This window comes from Crassostrea angulata, chromosome 7, assembly GCF_025612915.1.
Source record: "Crassostrea angulata isolate pt1a10 chromosome 7, ASM2561291v2, whole genome shotgun sequence".
NCBI classification, from domain to species: Eukaryota; Metazoa; Mollusca; class Bivalvia; order Ostreida; family Ostreidae; genus Magallana; species Magallana angulata.
The window spans coordinates 5,219,381-5,237,205 of record NC_069117.1 but is presented as its reverse complement, the minus strand read 5'-3'; the positions used below and the strand labels follow the sequence as shown (position 1 = coordinate 5,237,205).

Below are 17,825 nucleotides of genomic sequence, written 5' to 3'. Positions count from 1 at the left end.
TGTCTGAACTGAATGTTTTTTCTTTATTTTTATTTTCTGACAGAGATTGCTTGTAAACATAAGTGAAAATAAATACCACAACCAACACTTTTTCGGATAGTTTGTGTAGTTAATTATTTCCAATTTATCCACGTTTTATGATGGAAACGTTGTGTTTCGAAATAATAATAACAATTCATTTTGAGTAACAATAAAAGATGTTTTGTGGCTCAACTTATTACTTTACATTTTAAAATGAATAGAATAATGACAATATATTCAATTTAGAGTAAACAGCCATTCCAGAGAGAGAGAGAGAGAGAGAGAGAGAGAGAGAGAGAGAGAGAGAGAGAGAGAGAGAGCGAGCGAGCGAGCGAGCGAGAGAGAGAGAGAGAGAGAGAGAGAGAGAGAGAGAATAAGTTATAGTCACTATACTACGAAAGCACCAACGAGGAGTGGGCAGACTTGATAATATAAATCCCAAGATAAAAATAGTTGGTGTTTTCCCTACAGCGTTTTTACTGACGCAGAAAATATTTAGTGTTCATTCCTTAATTCTAAATACAATGAATATTTATTGAATGAATAATGAAAACGTGATTACTTTCATATCTTATATTTCGTAATTGATTTGTCCGATGAAGATTAGATTTCAAAAATTAAAGTATAATACCTCTGCCCAGTGCAATCGTACTAGAGTTATACATCAGTAGAAAATTTAGCTAAAGATTTTTCTTTGGCGGGATAAACTTCTAAATCCTTCAACAGTTTATTAAACTGATCTGCAACTTAACTTCATAAAGATGTAGCTCCAGCTTAAGGAATTACAAAAGGACTGATTCTAACTATAAAATGTGCCTACTAAAACGTGATGAATGGATGTACTCGCTTGAATGATGTCACACACATATCATTACGAAGTCATTAAAATAAGCAATGCCAATTTGTTTTGAGTAAGCAATAACTTATACAGATGATTAATTTATACATCATAGTTGTTTTCATGGACCACTGAATTTCTAAATACCGATTATAAAATTTCTCAGGTTTTTGTTTTTCATTTATTGTAGAGGAAACTTCGAAAAGGTAAAAGTCTGATTGTTTAAAACATTTATAAAGATATACTATATTGTTTATCTTTTTACATGTTTCCAGTCAATTGTTACTTCATATTAATGTTATATCAGAAAAATATTTGAGAAAGTCTTTGTGTTATCAAAAATGTAAAAGTATTTAATCTATTCTTTAAATTGATTTGAATGTACGATTTTGTTTGAAAATCAGTCATGTATCATTAATTAAACAGACAAACATTAGAAGTGGCTGTATCATAAAACAATTTCGTTTATAATATCAACATTTTCGACGACATTTGATTATCGTGTGACAATCATAATTCAAATATGAAAGTATGTGAAATCGGGTTTAAAAGTAAATAAATGTCATCCATGTTTATTCCAATATTGTTTAAAAAATTAAATTAAGCAATTAAAACTTTTATCTACTAGCATCATCATGCTGCTGCTGTACCTAGGAATTGCGTTTATCGTAGGAGCCAGTGTTAAGGCCCAAGGCCGGAGAGACTGTGTCATCGTGAGTAAAATCCAAATTAACAAAAAAACTTTATTAAATGTCTTTGAGAATCATATAAAAAAATTGGAAGCAAAGTTTAAGAACTAGAGATTATATAAGGAACACCAGCCAATTTTTACATAAATTATAATATGGCTGCATAAATTTAATTTGAAACACTGGGACATTCAAAACACTTATGAAAATCTTTTAATATAAAATGCAAACGTAGTGCAAAACTAAGCAACTTTGACACAAGACCTAAATAAAAAAGGAAGTTTTACAAAATGGGATCAGTATTATCTGTGAAACCTTTAATTTAGCAAAAGTCTGCGAGCAAGGTCGTATATATATAATGATAATTCTTATTCATCTATCTCTTGGTTAAATAATTATAATTGGTGTCGCGGTGTGAAAAAGCCATGCTTTGTAAAAACCTAAAATCGTGGAATAATGAACAAATTCATTATCGTAAATTGATTTTGCCGATGTAATGAATATTAGTAAGAAACAAGAAATCAAAACAGCCTATGTTATAAAAAGAGATATTTGTTAGATTACTAAACAAATGTTTATAAAGCTGATCAGGAAGCAAAGTACTACATGATGTGGCAGAATACAGTATGTGATTATACTTACTAGCTGTACATTATTACCAAAACTGCTTATGTAAGAATTGAATATTGTCAACCTCTTGTCAATATGTACAACTGATTTTAAAAGGTGAAAGTGTAAAAATACTTCATCTTTTAACAAGATTTAAACTCTTAATGGATACTTCTGCATAAGAGAATAGGCACCTGATCCCATCTCTATCTTTTTGGAGGTCCGTGTTGCTCTGCTTTGAATTTGTATTTCGTTTTATGGATTTTTGAGATGGTTCACGGTTTGTTATTGTCATTTTTTCATTAGTATAAAGTCAAAATTTGTGATTCAAGTGCATAGAATTACAACGATTTTGTTTAAACATTACATCAATCTGTAAAGATTTAAAGCATTATCCACTAAATATTTGGGTAGCCAGATATCCTTGAAAACACGTAAATGTTTATTCTGAATACAATAGATTATACACACAACCATTTATAGATGATATATCATATCATATTTCATTTTTAAAATATCATATCTTTGCATCCTATTTGTATTTTTCAGATTTTAGACCAGGACACGTGTCGCCAGGGATATCGATGTGTTCGGGGACAGTGCAGACCCGATATAGGTAAATATACACATAGTTTCAAAAATCAATCTCCTATTAGATGTGTTATGATGGTGTCATTTTGTAAATTTTGAATTTACTGGGTGGCAGTAAATACAAAATTTACAACATGACACACTGCAACCCGGTAAATTCAAAATTTACAACATGACAGTGGAGTTGATGTAGCTTAATTATTAATTATTAAAGGAAATATATAAATCAGTATAAATGACTAGCAGATTGAGGATTTAATAAGCCTCAAAATGGGCTGAATGTAATTGTACCTAGACTTTAGAAAAACCAGTCTTTAAGCCAAGTTACATGTTGTTAAATCTGAAATTTTATTCTTAAAATCAACTGACGCTTCTATTTTGTCAATACATTAGCTTAACTTTTAACAAGCCATACACACTATTTTCCCATTGGCACTGATTCTTATCAATTACAGATATTTAGTTTGTTACATTCCTAATTAAAAGTTTTGTTTGTATTTCAGGTCAGCCGAATGAATGCTCAATGGTAAGATTTCCAGAGACTTTAAAACATTCTGACACGGCAAAAACAGACACTTTTTTTATGAAAAAAGATGAATAAGTATTTTATTGATTCTTTGATTTTTAGTTGTAACTTTGACTGATAGCCTGTTAGATGTCTTACATGAGACATTATTCGAGAACGTCCTAGTTAAGGAGTGTATCGTTTAATTTATTTTTTCAGACGAGGCCTTGCAGACCTAATTACAGATGTATTCAGGGCTTTTGTGTTCCAGGTAAGTATTTTATATTGAAATGTCCCTATAACTGTAACTTAAGAGAAAAAATCTTTAAGAAGTTTTATTATATTGAACCCTCTGTTTTTAAATTAATTCTATTATTGTCAACACAAAATGCAAAGGATTTGTGCAATTTAGTTAAATATATTAAGAATGCTTTTGTGATCAGAAAACTTCATGTATAAACTTGCCTTTTTCAAGTGACCAGTATATGTATTGTAACATGTGTATATTGTATATGTCTATGAGCTGTACGGCTGTTGACCAATAAATACATACAAGTACAAGTAAAAGCATTTGACTAGAAAAGATGCGTGTAATAATTTAGTTTAAAGTTGTCGTTATTCGAAGAGAGTCACACACCTTGTGTGAACTCATCTAAACAATTTCGTATCTACAAACATGTGTTTAGTATAAAACGGTGTATTATTGTTTGTTGAAAATGTTTAATGTGTCCAAAAATGAGCCATCATGGATTTTAACTTTAATCTTCTGTTATTTTATGTTCAAACGCAGATTTGTAACGAAAAATTAGAATTTTACTTAATTAAGGTCTTCCGTTTTCAACGGAAGACCTTATAGTGATTGTAATGTTTTTTCTTTCTTTCTTTCTTTCTTTTTTCCCCCCTTTTTTCGGCAGAATTTCTCAGAGATGGCTTGATAGATTTCCCTGAAATTTTCAGGAATGATAGAAAATGATGATATCTCGAGGCATTTTTTTTCTTCATTTTTTCAAAATTCATTTCCGGTCGTCCGTTTCCTGTCCCGCGTCAAAAAACCTTGTTCCCTCGAGATCTCAGAATTGGCAAGCACTTGGACATCCAAACTTTGTGGGATGATAGACCTATAACTGTAAATGTGTTTAAACTATTTTGTTTTGTTCGTCGTAACTTCCAGTCGTCACCGGAAGCACTTCAAAAATAATTATTTTTATGCATTAAATTTCTTTTCGATATGATGAATATACAAGTACAAATCTATACATAGGTTATCTATGCGATGCTATATCAACAAAAAAATTCTACTTCCGGTGAGATATCTCAATTATCTTAGGTAGCTTTTTTAAAACACATTTTGTACCCACGAGATCTCAGAAACTAAAAGTGATCAAAGCACGAAACTTTCACGGATGAGAGACAGTTAATTGAAAATGTGTTTAACCAGTTTCATTTTGTCGACCGTCACTTCCGGTCCACACAGGAAGAGTTCAAACAAATCAAGCTGTTTATCCGTTTAACTGTTTTCATTCGATAGTTTCAGTTACTTTAATAAGTAATAATGTGAGATAGGCAAGTAAACAAGAAATGATTAATTAAATTTTCATTGAGCACTTCCGTTTGTCCGTTTCCTGTCCCGAGACTAAAAAACCTTATTTCGACGAGATCTCTAAACCGGTGACGACCTGAACAACCAAACTTTGTGGGATGATAGACTTAGGTTTGTACATGTGTTAACGCTATTTTGTTTTATCCGGCGTAACTTCCGGTCGACACAGGAAGTACACCCAATTTTGATTTTTAAAAAATATGCTAGTTATTTAGCATGGGATATCATTTTAGCTATAAAAATACAAAAGTCATCTACAAATGGTAAAAAAAAATAAAATTCTTCTTCCGGTGAGAATTCTCAAATATCTCAGGTAGCCTTCTTTTTTAAAATCAATGTACCCATAAGAGACCAGAAACTGTGAGATATCAAGACACAAAACTTGTATAGATAATGGACATTTGATTGAACATGTGTTTAAGGGGTTTCATTCAGTCGTACGTCATTTCCGGTTCTCACTACGAAGCGTTCAAGCAACAGAAGTTTTTATTTTTAACTTTAGATTTTTTAAACATTATACTCAATGTGATGAACAGTAACGTATCGTAGGTAAATGTACTGAAATATGTACTTTCAATTTCTTTAATTACTTCCATTTCTTCGTTTCCGGTCCCGAGACAAAAACCATTTCTCAATGAGATATTTACAACAAATTAACAAAAACTTGAACATCCAAACTTTGAGGAAAAAACAAAACAATGTATGAAGATATGTTTACCATGTTCTGTATGATCGAGCCTAACTTTCGGTCGTCAAAGAAAGTACTCTAAAATTGACATTTTTTCTTTTTGTTTTGTTTATTTTTTGGGAATTCCTGTACAGTCTATATTATATCCATTTTCTGTTTAAAAGATAAATGGATGTTTTGTACAGATTATTACATGAGGAATGGAAAACCCTTTTGTTGCTATAGCAACAAGAGTCTAGTTAAGGTCTTCCGTTTTCAACGGAAGACCTTATAGTGATTGCAGTGTTTTTTCTTTGTTTCTTTCTTTTTTTCCCCCTTCTTTTGTCGGCAGAATTTCTCAAAGATGGCTTGATAGATTTCCCTGAAATTTTCAGGGATGAGAGAGAATGATAATATCTCGAGCCTTTTTTTTGATTTTTTAAAAATTCATTTCTGGTCGTCCGTTTCCTGTCCCGCGTCAAAAAACCTTGTTCCCTCGAGATCTCAGAATCGGCAAGCACTTGGACATCCAAACTTTGTGGGATGATAGACCTATAGTTGTAGATGTGTTTAAACTATTTTGTTTTGTTCGGCGTAACTTCCGGTCGTCACCGGAAGCACTTTAAAAATAATTATTTTTAAGCATTAAATTACTTTTCCATATAATAAAAATATAAGTACAAATCTATACATAGGTTATCTATGCGATATTATATCAACAAAAAAATTCTACTTCCGGTGAGATAACTCAATTATCTCAGGTAGATTTTTTAAACCACATTTTGTACCCACGAGATCTCAGAAACTAAAAGTGATCAAAGCAAGAAACTTTCACGGATGATAGACATTTAATTTAAGATGTGTTTAACCAGATTCATTTTGTCTTCCGTCATTTCCGGTCCACACGGGAACAGTTCAAACAAATCAAGTTGTTTTTCAGTTTAACTGTTTTCATTCGATAGTTTCAGTTACTTTGATAAATAATAATCTGAGATAGGCAAGTAAACAAGAAATAATAAATTAAATTTTCATTGAGCACTTCCGTTTGTCCGTTTCCTGTCCCGAGACTAAAATCCTTATTTCGACGAGATCTCTTAAACGGTGACGACTTGAACAACCAAACTTTGTAGGATGATAGACTTATGTTTGTACATGTGTTAACGCTATTTTGTTTTATCCGGCGTAACTTCCGGTCGACACAGGAAGTACACCCAATTTTAATTTTTTTAAAATCTGTTAGATATTTAGCATAGGATAACGTTTTAGCTATAAAAATACAAAAGTCATCCACAGATGGTAAAAAAAAATTTTTACTTCCGGTGAGAACTCTTAAATATCTCAGGTACCCTTCTTTTTAAAAAACAAAGTACCCACAAGAGCTCAGAAACTGTGAGATATCAAGACAAAAAACTTGTATGGATAATGGACAATTGAACATGTGTTCAAGAGGTTTCATTTAGTCGTAAGTCACTTCCGGTTCTCACTACGAAGCGTTCAAGCAACAAAAGTTTTTATTTTTAACTTTAGATTTTTTTAAACATTTTACTCAATGTGATGAACAGTAAAGTATCGTAGGTAAATGTACTAAAATATGTACTTTCAATTTCTTTAATTACTTCCATTTGTTCATTTCCGGTCCCGAGACAAAAACCTTTTCTCAACGAGATATTAACAACAAATTATCAAAAACTTGAACATACAAACTTTGAGGAAAGACAAAACAATGTATGAAGATATGTTTACTATGTTCTGTATGATCCGGCCTAACTTCCGGTCGTCATAGAAAGTACTCCAAAATTGACATTTTGTCTTTTTGTTTTGTTTATTTTTTGGGGAATCCCTGTACAGTCGATATTATATCCATTTTCTGTTTACAAGATAAATGGATGTTTTGTACAGATTAATACTTGAGGAACGGAAGACCTTTTTGTTGCTATAGCAACAAGAGTCTAGTTCTAAATAAGATTGTTTCTCTTAAAGATTATGGTGTACTTTTTGCACGTGATTTACTCACTGAAACTTTGCATTTCATTTATATTTATCTATCAAAATGTTTAAGAACTTTAACGACAACAGAACATGTAATTAGATCCAAATCAAACCTATCTTTATCATGAAATGGTCATAAATATAGCATAAAATTAATGTAGGTTGGCTTTTTGATGTGCCTACTTTTATTTTTTATTAGATGCAACCAGCGGATGCGTAAGTACTGTTTGAATATATTGACTCAATTTAAGAATAATAAATACGTTGGACCATTTCGGTGAAGAAAATATATCAGGCATTTTATCCTTTCTGATTATATGTGTGGATTTTATTCACTAGTTCTGGAAACGATCGATTTTTTTAATCCGTGGTTTTTAAAATATGAAAACTCAAAGTGTGATTTCTGATTATAATTTGTCCGGCGTTTGTCCAGCGGTGTCGCCATCGCAGGCAAAATTTCATGTTTTTATGCTTAAATTTTAAATTAATTCATATTTCAACTGATGGCGGCTTTCACGTTTATTCACAGTAAGGACCAAAATATGTTAAGTTTATAAAATCATCCTTTAACAATTTGTCATCTAGAAATGACAATATTTGCAGAAAAATTTATCTATATTCTTTTCATTCAAACTCGTTCAAACTAACGCTCATGAAGCAATTATGCAAATATTCTGCATAAGAATATATGGGGGAACATCTTAATAAATCTTGTAAGGAAAGATGAACCGAGTTAAAAACTGATACAAAACGCGGTCTAATCACCAACGTATTGTAGATCCAAGTATGTTCATACCATTCCCGTTAATGTTGTTTATTACGTTTCCATTAAAATAATATACAGTATCTTTTGATTTTGTGATGTTAAATGGCAATCATACCTAAATCGAGTGGTTTCATTTTTGAAAATGGCAATTATTACATGACCTACAATGTGGCCACTGTAGGTTTAAATATGTTCAAATTGGAAAAATATTGTTTATACAGTATCACGTCAACCTAAAAATGCTGCATTTTTGATATACTGTACAAATGATCTGATAATGATTTTAAAAATTGATTGAAAAGGGCAAAGAATATAATTTTTTAAATTCAATCAGAAGAAGTTTAAAGTTTTCCATTAAAAATACGTAGAATGAGGTGGTTGAAAACTGGCAAAGGAAGAGTTTTTTTTTCAGGCGAGCAATGTACACCTTTAGCAAATTGTTTTATTTCGTAGCTTGGCTGCCAATTTCAAGAAAACGTCATTTGTGAAAATGATCGTTGTGTAAGGAGTCCGGGAGGTAAATTGATTTGTTTTACATTGACAAAAACATCAAAGAACATTAAACTATTTTCACTATCCTCTAAAACAACGATATATATTTCAAAAGTTTCTAATAAAAAATGAAACGTTTAAATTATGTTCCTGTTGGAAATCTATTTTTTCAAAATTACAAATAGACGATTGATATGTTTAAGACAGATTCTTGAATAACATGGCCGACAATTCAAAACTAAGTTAACCTGATATATTGTATGTAATTCCAATGTAACCATACCTAACATATTGATTTCCCCTTTGTAACAGCATCGTGTGGACCGTTGTACGAACCTTGTTCAAGAGGCTATTCATGTCAAGTCGGAGTCTGCACATCCACTAGTATGTATATTACACAAATCTGAATCATCTAACTGAATGAAGACCTATTATCTCATTGGTTTAAATACGGATGTAAATTAAAGATTTCTTACAACTGGAACGCTAATTAACAACCTGAAATATTTCTTAGGTTCACCAAGATGCAGACGAGTAAGTATCTTATAATCCAACTCCCAAGCTAATGGATTGGAGAAAAATGAAATTGAATTGATGGAATCAAAATGCTATCCTTTATAAAAAAAATATACTTTAGCTGCAAGTATTTAATGAATGCTAGCGTTTATCTATTCTCAAAATAAGACTGAAGAGAATTGCTACATGTATCTATCTAATGATTAAATGTCAATGAAATTTAAAGTTGATAATTGAATTTTGATAACAGGATAGAGATTGTACAAGTATTGAACATTGCCGGCAGGGAGTGTGTGTTCCCAGAGGTTAGTATTATATTATTTAGTGCTGCTTGTTGATTAACATTTATTGATATTGGCTTAAACCTTCAACGTTTAACGACAACTAACTGCGATTTGCATCAAACTTTTTTTTTGAAATTGAATTGAATAAATAATTTTTCCTTGTTATATCAAAATAGCGCATCCAGAAAAGATTGAGTTCCTGATTTTATTTATGAATATCCGTGTCTAATCTAGTTTATGCCCGTTGTTGTTAAATGCAAGTAGTTAATGAAGTCCTTTAAAACATGTCAAATTATGTTTGTGATTTTATTTTCATAATTTAAAACGTGTTAAATAGCTTGTTTTATGATTGCACCATTTTAATTATATAGACTTCTTAAACAAGACCTTGATTTTCATGTTAAAGACGACACAACAGAAAACACTTTTATAAATACCACCACCATTTTAATAAATTTCTGACGATATTCAATACATTTGTAATACTTTTTCTTATTTTCAAAAATCATCACTCCTTTGACATTCAAGTTTTGATGATTTTTGAATTTAACAACTAAGAAAAATTTAAATAGATAATAAGATAATTAGGTCACGTAAGTCACTCAGGTGATCTATTACAATTGGTCTTCGCCCGTCGTCGTGCGTTAACAGTTTTACATTTTTAACTTCCTCTTAAAAACTGCAAGGACAATAGTTACTATTTTTGGTGTGAAGCATCTCTATGTTAAGATTATTCAAAATTTTGAAATTCATGGCTCTACCATCCCGGGGGTGTCATAGGCGGGGCCAAATACACAAACAAGCCACATTTCCAGAAATGTTATTCTCCATTTCAAAACATGTGGGGGAAACTAAATGCATTGTAATACAAAAATATTCTTCTCTACTCCTACATACGTTTGAGAAAAACTAAATGCATGGTTACAGTATGATGTCCATGAAGCCCTTTACCAAATGTGCGAAATTGATGACCCCTGGTACAAGGGTTCAGGCCCCAAGGTAGGGATCAATATGGCTATGTAGTTAAAATATATTAAATCTTTAAAAACTCTTCTTCTCTACTTCCATCTATTAAAAATTGAGATATTTTGCCATTAAACTACAAAATGCCTGCACCAGAGTAACTGGTTACACCTTTAGTGTATCATCACGTGTGAGTTAATGTCCGTAAGCATAAATTGAATATTATCTGATAAGTTATTATTGAAAAATTAATTGAAAACCTACTTTCAATTTCGAAAAACCAGCCCGAAATAGTTAAAATGAGAGTTAGGTGGTGGAAACGTTTTGGCGGATTCAAGTCAGAAGGATTTTGTATCGAAGTATATGCTTGCAATGAAATAATATGGTATGATTCCGTAAAGAATGAATATATCTAGTGGAAACATATTTAGCGTTTGCATAGAAATTAAAATATGACAAATGTTAAATAAATAAAATGAGCCAATTCGTTTCTTGAGTGCGCGATTTTAGTTTTGATGGATAGAACTTTTCAGTGTAGGGCGAATTAATCACATTGGACTTGACAACGTTGGTTTAAGATATGCAAAAAATATATTATTTTGTTGATTATGAAATAATTCTATACCACTACAGATTTGTAGAAAACCTTTTGTATTGAAGTGTAAACTATGAGCAGATTGTTTTAACAACTCTATGTCTGTGTGAATTATTGATTATGCAAAAACAGGGAAGTTGCATTTGGGAGTGGGGTGAAAGTATTTTATCTGAAATTGTTATCTGGGAGAGTGGTAACAGTTATATTGTGATTTGACCTTAAGAACAAAATTTAGAAAAAGAGATACCACGAAGTATACACCCACTCCCTAATTTGAAATAAAATAAAAAAGTTTGTAATTTTTTCCCAGTCAGCTGCAACAAAAAATGTGTATCATATTATTGTATAAAGTTGCAATAATATCCACGCTTGTGCGGGATGCCATCTAGTATAAATATAATCGAGAAAACTAAATGTATTGTAATGATGTCTATGAAGCCATTTACCAAAATTGTGGTTTTTATGTCAGGGGTTCAGGCCATTGGGCGGGGCCAATGCGCCTACATAGTGAAATTGTATTGATTTAAATTTTCTTCGTTGTTGGAGATAGTCATGCATTGTTATTATGTTCATAATAATCTAATGTTCAATGGTAAGATTCATGGTTCCCAGGCCACGAGACAGATGTTGAGGCGCGAAGGGGAGGGGGGTTAATATTATCATATATTGAACGTGTATTTTTATTAAGTGTACCAGTATTTGCTGTTTGTCATCCATGAACAATTTTAACCTTTTCCTGAAAACTTAACAGTAAATTGTCACTTAGCAATATTGAATTGATATATGTTCTATTTTAGGAAATTTACTATATTATCAAAAATATTCTCTACTTCCGCACATCTGTAAGAAAAACTGTATTTATAATTATGTAAACCAGGAAGCCCTCTGTATTTGTATAAGTGTCCTAAAGGGGGGAAGTGTCTGTCTGGTTCATGGGGATTGGGACCATTTGATTTTGTTTTTGATAAAACATGTTACGAGCCACCTTTAGTTTATCTATTAAAAATATAAATATAAAATCTATTTTGAAAGTTAACAAATAAGAGGCAATTATTTACTACCAATTTCTTGTTTATAAAATTCTAGGAAGGAATATGGTGGGTGGTCATTACCATATTTTAGATTTTATTTTACTCCAGAATGTAGATTAATAAAATTCATATATGAGAATCCTCAAAAGGTCTGTCTGGTTATGGTACTAGGTGACCGTTAAGGTCCGTTGGTTTTTTGTTTATAATATGAGAATTAGCGCTTTACGTGAGTGTAAATCATTAGCTGTTATTAAAACATATAATTTAATATGTAGATACTTGTTCCAGTGTGGTGTTTACCATTGTTTAAGACCAAGTTTATACCCGTATTAACTGATTCTCCTGACCTATAAGATTATTAAATGCAAACAGAAACTATATTATATTTATATAATCTTATAAAAACAACAGCCAATTTTTGTCTTTGTAGAAATTTAAATGCATAATCTCAATTTAAACTTGCATAGGTATTGAATTCATTTAAAAAACCCAACAGATAAGCTTGATTAAAAAATAATACTTCCTAAAGTTAACATTTTGAAACTTGTTTGTTGAGAAAATGTAAATGTCTTAAATATTTTTAGGTGGAGATACATGCATGAATGTAAGTACTGAATTAAGATAAGGATCAGATACTCAGTTAAAATTCTCAATTGCATCTTCGTTTAAGATATTGTTTCAAAATAATTTAAATCAAAATATTAGTTTCTTATAATTACGTGTTGCAAAATTTGCTGCTATTTATAATTGTATATTGAAAATAACATTTAACCTACTTTAAACACGACAACATAATTTAGACCTTTTGCTTTTTGATTCAGAATCGCGACTGTACCTTTAATGAGGAGTGTCGACGTGGAAGATGCGTGCCTAGAATAAACAGTAAGCATGATTATTTGCTTAAAGAGGCTTATTAGACCAATTAGATCGATCTTTAATTTTCAGAAAGAAATGTTTTCAGCTAAGAATTATGAATTAATCAATGACAATTAAATTTATGTATAATTTAAATAAAAAAAAATTGAACGTATTTTATATCTTTATTCAGAGCTCTTTTTTTCAAGAAAAAAGTCTCAAAATTGTTTAAAAATGACCACGACCATCTAGCATTAACATATATTCAAAGTTTTTTCAATCATTAATAATTTACAGCTTTTTATTCATATGGATCACAAGATTAATACTTGTACGTTTTTTCCAGCTCCAGAATGTCGACGAGTATGTATAAATTCCTTATGAATAATATTTTTTAACTTTGAAAAAAAATGTATAATTCATAATCCATCTGTAATTTAGATAAAACTTCATTTGTTGACATTGATTATCTTACAGAGTCAAATCTATTATAAGAAATACACACGTTTTCCTACGTAGAACCATCCTTTTAACAAGGCAATAAATAAGGAAATGATAGCCAATTATCTTGGTAATAGTTTTCGCTCCAAACTCATGAGAAATGACCTTAAATATTATGTTCACTGTTTTACTAGGATACTGATTGCCCTTATGGCAGGTGTCAACGAGGAACATGTGTAGGTATGGTATATTTATCCTACTATTATTTAAGTCGTTTTTTACGTAAATAAGATAAATATTTCCTTTTATCAGTTTATCATTGAGTACATTTATGCTCAAGATACCTATAATTTGGATTCACCATTTATATCTAAGTATCACAACAGATTTTAAATGCACAATAATAATATCTGGTATATGATGTGATTTGTTTTGGGATTATGAACAATCTACAAATGTGATTGTTAATGGAGTAATTTTTTACATGTAGCTAATTTCTTTTTATTTAAGGTTCACCCACAAACACATGTGATCCCTACCGTGGAGTAAGTGTTTAGATTTTGCTGAAACTGTCACAAGAAAACAATACACATCCGTAAACTGTTGATTAAATATTCACTTTATTCTATGTAGAAAACCTATTCTTACTATACGTGACCAAAACCTACTTATTGGATTAAGTTATCATTATGAACAATACAGTTCCGTATCACACGCTCCCGCTTAATGTATCACTTAGAACCCAGCAAGAATGAAATCTATATGTGAAGACTACTGTTGTTCGTTCTGTACAATATATGTACAAAACACAGTCCAACTATATGTGGAATTGCTAATCAATTTATCCAAAACATCGAAGTTATTTACACGATGCATTCCAATAATTAGTAGGTTATAATTACACTCCATTTTTGTGAAGCATTTTCTACATAAAATTAATGTATTCCTCTTGTGTAATAGCAAATAATGAGAAAGCTCTTACAATGTCATTTTCCTTTTTTTCAATTGTAGCATTTGCTTTTTCTTTTTTAGATACGTTGCAGCAGAGGATACAGATGTGTGAATAGGCAGTGCCTCCCAAATGGTAGGGATTAGTTTAGATTAATGGCTAAGATTATAGTTATGTAAGGTTTTCTTTAAAGATTAAGAGATTAAACCTGTATGTATTTTGTCTAATTTGCAAGCGTGATTCTGTTACCTTATCTTCAAATGAATAGAACATATTTTATTGACCAAATGTGTCAAAATTGTTCTCTCCTTAATACATACATTATATTATACACTGCCATACAAGTACACATTCAGAGCAAAAGCAGTGCATGTGTAAAAGAAGAAATAGAATAATAATTTTAAAAGTTCATTTTGCATTAAACTATTTCAAACTGACAGAAATATGATATGTTTTTATGTTTGAATAATTAAGTCAAATAATACCAAAAATAATTTTATTTTAAATAGAGTGCTTTGCTAATATTTTGTTTGTTTGTTAATATAGATGAATTTGAATGCGGACCACAGGTAGTATAAACATTACATTTTTTCCACGGGGAGCATAATTGCTAGTTTTACCATAAAAAGTGTTTTAATCATATACTTGAATGCTCATCGCAGCTTGTCAATAAACCAATGTTGTAGAAATCATCTTGTTTGTACTAATGGTATTACGTTAACACATTCGTGTATTTGGAAGCTTATTTTTCCTTTTGTTACTGTATTTCATTAATGTATAAACATATCATTATAATATGTGATATATGATGCTGTTCTGTAGATGTAATCAGATCATGATCAGTTCACTTAATTATGTTTCTATAGTGGAGCAGTTAAAAGATTAAACTGTTAAAGGCTTTAAAACAATCACAAAATGATTAAACGAACAGGACCGATTATCTATTCATTCATTTGTTTAAAATAGGTTCTACAGGTACTTTAGGTCAGAGGCGAGCTATCTTTCATTAATTTCTGTTTGTAATATCTCCACAATGTGAATATTTCAACTACGTTATTCGAAAGTCATATTTCTTTTTCTGATATTTTTCCTTTTAGATATATAGTTTCAATGGAAAATTATTGCAATTTTCATGCTATTATAAAAAAATTGAAAATATTCTAAACCCCAATAATAGCCTGTTAATGTATCTTGAATTTTTGGGCATTATTAGATTTAAATGAAATAGATAAGGAATAATATTTCATACGAAATTATCTAATATTGCTGAACTTTTATTGTGTCTTTACTATTTCACACTACTTTCCAGCCTATTCTACTGTATTGACTTTTTAATATTATAGAGACCCTGTCAATCCGGATACCGATGTCGTATGGGACTGTGTGTGAGAGGTAACTTTAACGAGTCTTCTTAAGTTAAATCGGTTTATATTCTTTATTCCTGTTTTGTTATGTATCTGTTGCTTCACATTGTCTTTCACATGTATTTCCTTTTTCAGATGTAAATCCACAACCTACTTGCCGAACCGTAAGATGATTAATCAGTTTGTCTATGTAATCACCGATGTTAAATACTGGCCTGTTAATGTAATTAATATGACGATCGTTTTTACTTTTTCAGAATAGAGAGTGCCCACCCTACCAACGGTGTGTTCGGGGAAATTGTATCCAAAGTAGGTCGTAATATTGAAAGTCAATATACAAATAATGTAATAAAGTACAAGTATGCGCTCTTTATTCATACATTTGATTAAAGTTTAATGTTGCATTGCTGTGTGTAATAACAACTGTTTATAATTCCAGGAGCTGGATAGACAAAACGTCGGTCTTCTTAATAGAAAGAAACTCAAGAAAGAAAGACAGCAAACATCGATAATGACTCCACGAAAGGGATTTTAATTTTGTTTTTATATTGATCACTTTGTAATTTTATAAGATCTAATGTAAATACATGCAAAGGGAAATAATGAAACAAATTTTGATATCATTTTGAGTTTATCCATGTTTTTTGGGTTGAATTACACTAACAAAATTGGCACAGCAACTACCATTAGACTAGTGTAAATTAAGACAATTTCGTTTTAAAAAGCACACCCGAAAACATTTCGACCATGCTCCACGGTTTTCAAGATTTGTTGTCAGTTTTAAGTCGTGGTTGGATACATCTTTGATTTTAATATTCAAAACCATAAATCCAAAGGAAAAATAAAAAAACAGGAGCAGACACGGACCTCTACGAAAATAAGAGGTAGGATCAGGTGCCAATGAGGAGTGATCATCCTCTATTGAACGGTCATACCCGCATTGTGCTCTTTGTAACCAGGTAAACAGAAATATCCGTAGAAAGTTCGGTGAATCATAATGGGTTAACAAATTGAAAACCGTCAGTCAGCATTCGACCTAGCTGAAGAGTGTATTTGCTGACAAGGTCATAGTATCGACCACAAAACTTACAAAATGGTGACTTCAACAGAGAATGCTAATAATCTTTTTTTTGGTTTTATCAACTTGTTTGCCTCGTTTTAGAAATTGATCATACGTAGAGAATGCTCTTGCGCATCTTTTATTTCAAATTCACTGGGATATATCTAGTCGACGTAAGAATACAAGTAACAATTGTTAATTGCTAATACGTTGTCTGTATACCTTAATGTTGAGTTGAAGACCACAGCGAGTGATTTTTTTTATGTATAAGTCTTCTAATGAATTCTGCTTCATATGTATATAGAAATGGGCCTGTTCACAATGACGCGCCATTAGTATCCATGTGAATTCCAAAAGATTGTTGGAAGACCCGATTTCCAATAACTACATAGATGTTGTCAATCAGAAACGCACGCATATTTTCATATATCTATTTCAAAGTACTCGTCGACACAATCCAGATGGTTTTTATTTTGCGAGATCCATTTTATTGAAAAAGTATCGACTATTGTTTATCGAGTAGAACGGTTGCATCAAGTGTAAAAAGTCGTAAATTTTGATGCTATTGATTTTAGTAACATTTTGTGATTTCGTATTTCTAAAAGTTCCTGTGAATGTTTAAGTCTCAACATCTGATTTCCCCGCTTCTTTAATAAACTATTGCACAGAAATCTTGAAGTTTCTTTGTTACTGCTGTTGATATTTTAGTGAGTAGTTAGGAAGGAGGCTTGGTAGAACATCCAATGGAACCCGCTTTGTATCTTTGTTTAATTGTTAGAATTTTTATGAAGTTAAGGTATCAAATATAAGAAAGGTAAATCAAATTCATTTTGCTTTTTGGGAATATTGAAACATTCTAAAACTGACTTAAGAAAGAAAAAGAAAAACTGTTTGAAAAAAAAATGCAAGAATGGCGGGAAAAGGTAAATGTTTCAAAGCCATATTTCAAAATTGTAAGCATTTTGATAAAAATTCATGAGCAATTTAACATTTTTAAACC

At 31.0% G+C, this 17,825-nt stretch overlaps 1 protein-coding gene across 1 annotated transcript; it reads left to right on the top strand.

Moving 5' to 3' along the window:
• The first annotated feature begins 1,023 nt into the window (after positions 1 to 1,023).
• Positions 1,024 to 16,454, top strand: LOC128155830 (prion-like-(Q/N-rich) domain-bearing protein 25). Its single transcript, XM_052817706.1, has 21 exons — positions 1,024 to 1,065; positions 1,488 to 1,572; positions 2,707 to 2,773; positions 3,252 to 3,274; positions 3,473 to 3,524; positions 7,709 to 7,725; positions 8,729 to 8,792; positions 9,080 to 9,151; positions 9,282 to 9,301; positions 9,534 to 9,588; positions 12,741 to 12,760; positions 12,978 to 13,038; positions 13,358 to 13,374; positions 13,647 to 13,692; positions 13,963 to 13,997; positions 14,485 to 14,536; positions 14,948 to 14,970; positions 15,745 to 15,793; positions 15,901 to 15,929; positions 16,023 to 16,074; positions 16,205 to 16,454. The coding sequence occupies exons 2-21, from the start codon at positions 1,495 to 1,497 to the stop codon at positions 16,213 to 16,215; spliced, it is 843 nt and encodes a 280-aa protein (XP_052673666.1). The 5' UTR covers positions 1,024 to 1,065; positions 1,488 to 1,494; the 3' UTR covers positions 16,216 to 16,454.
• The last annotated feature ends 1,371 nt before the right edge of the window (positions 16,455 to 17,825 follow it).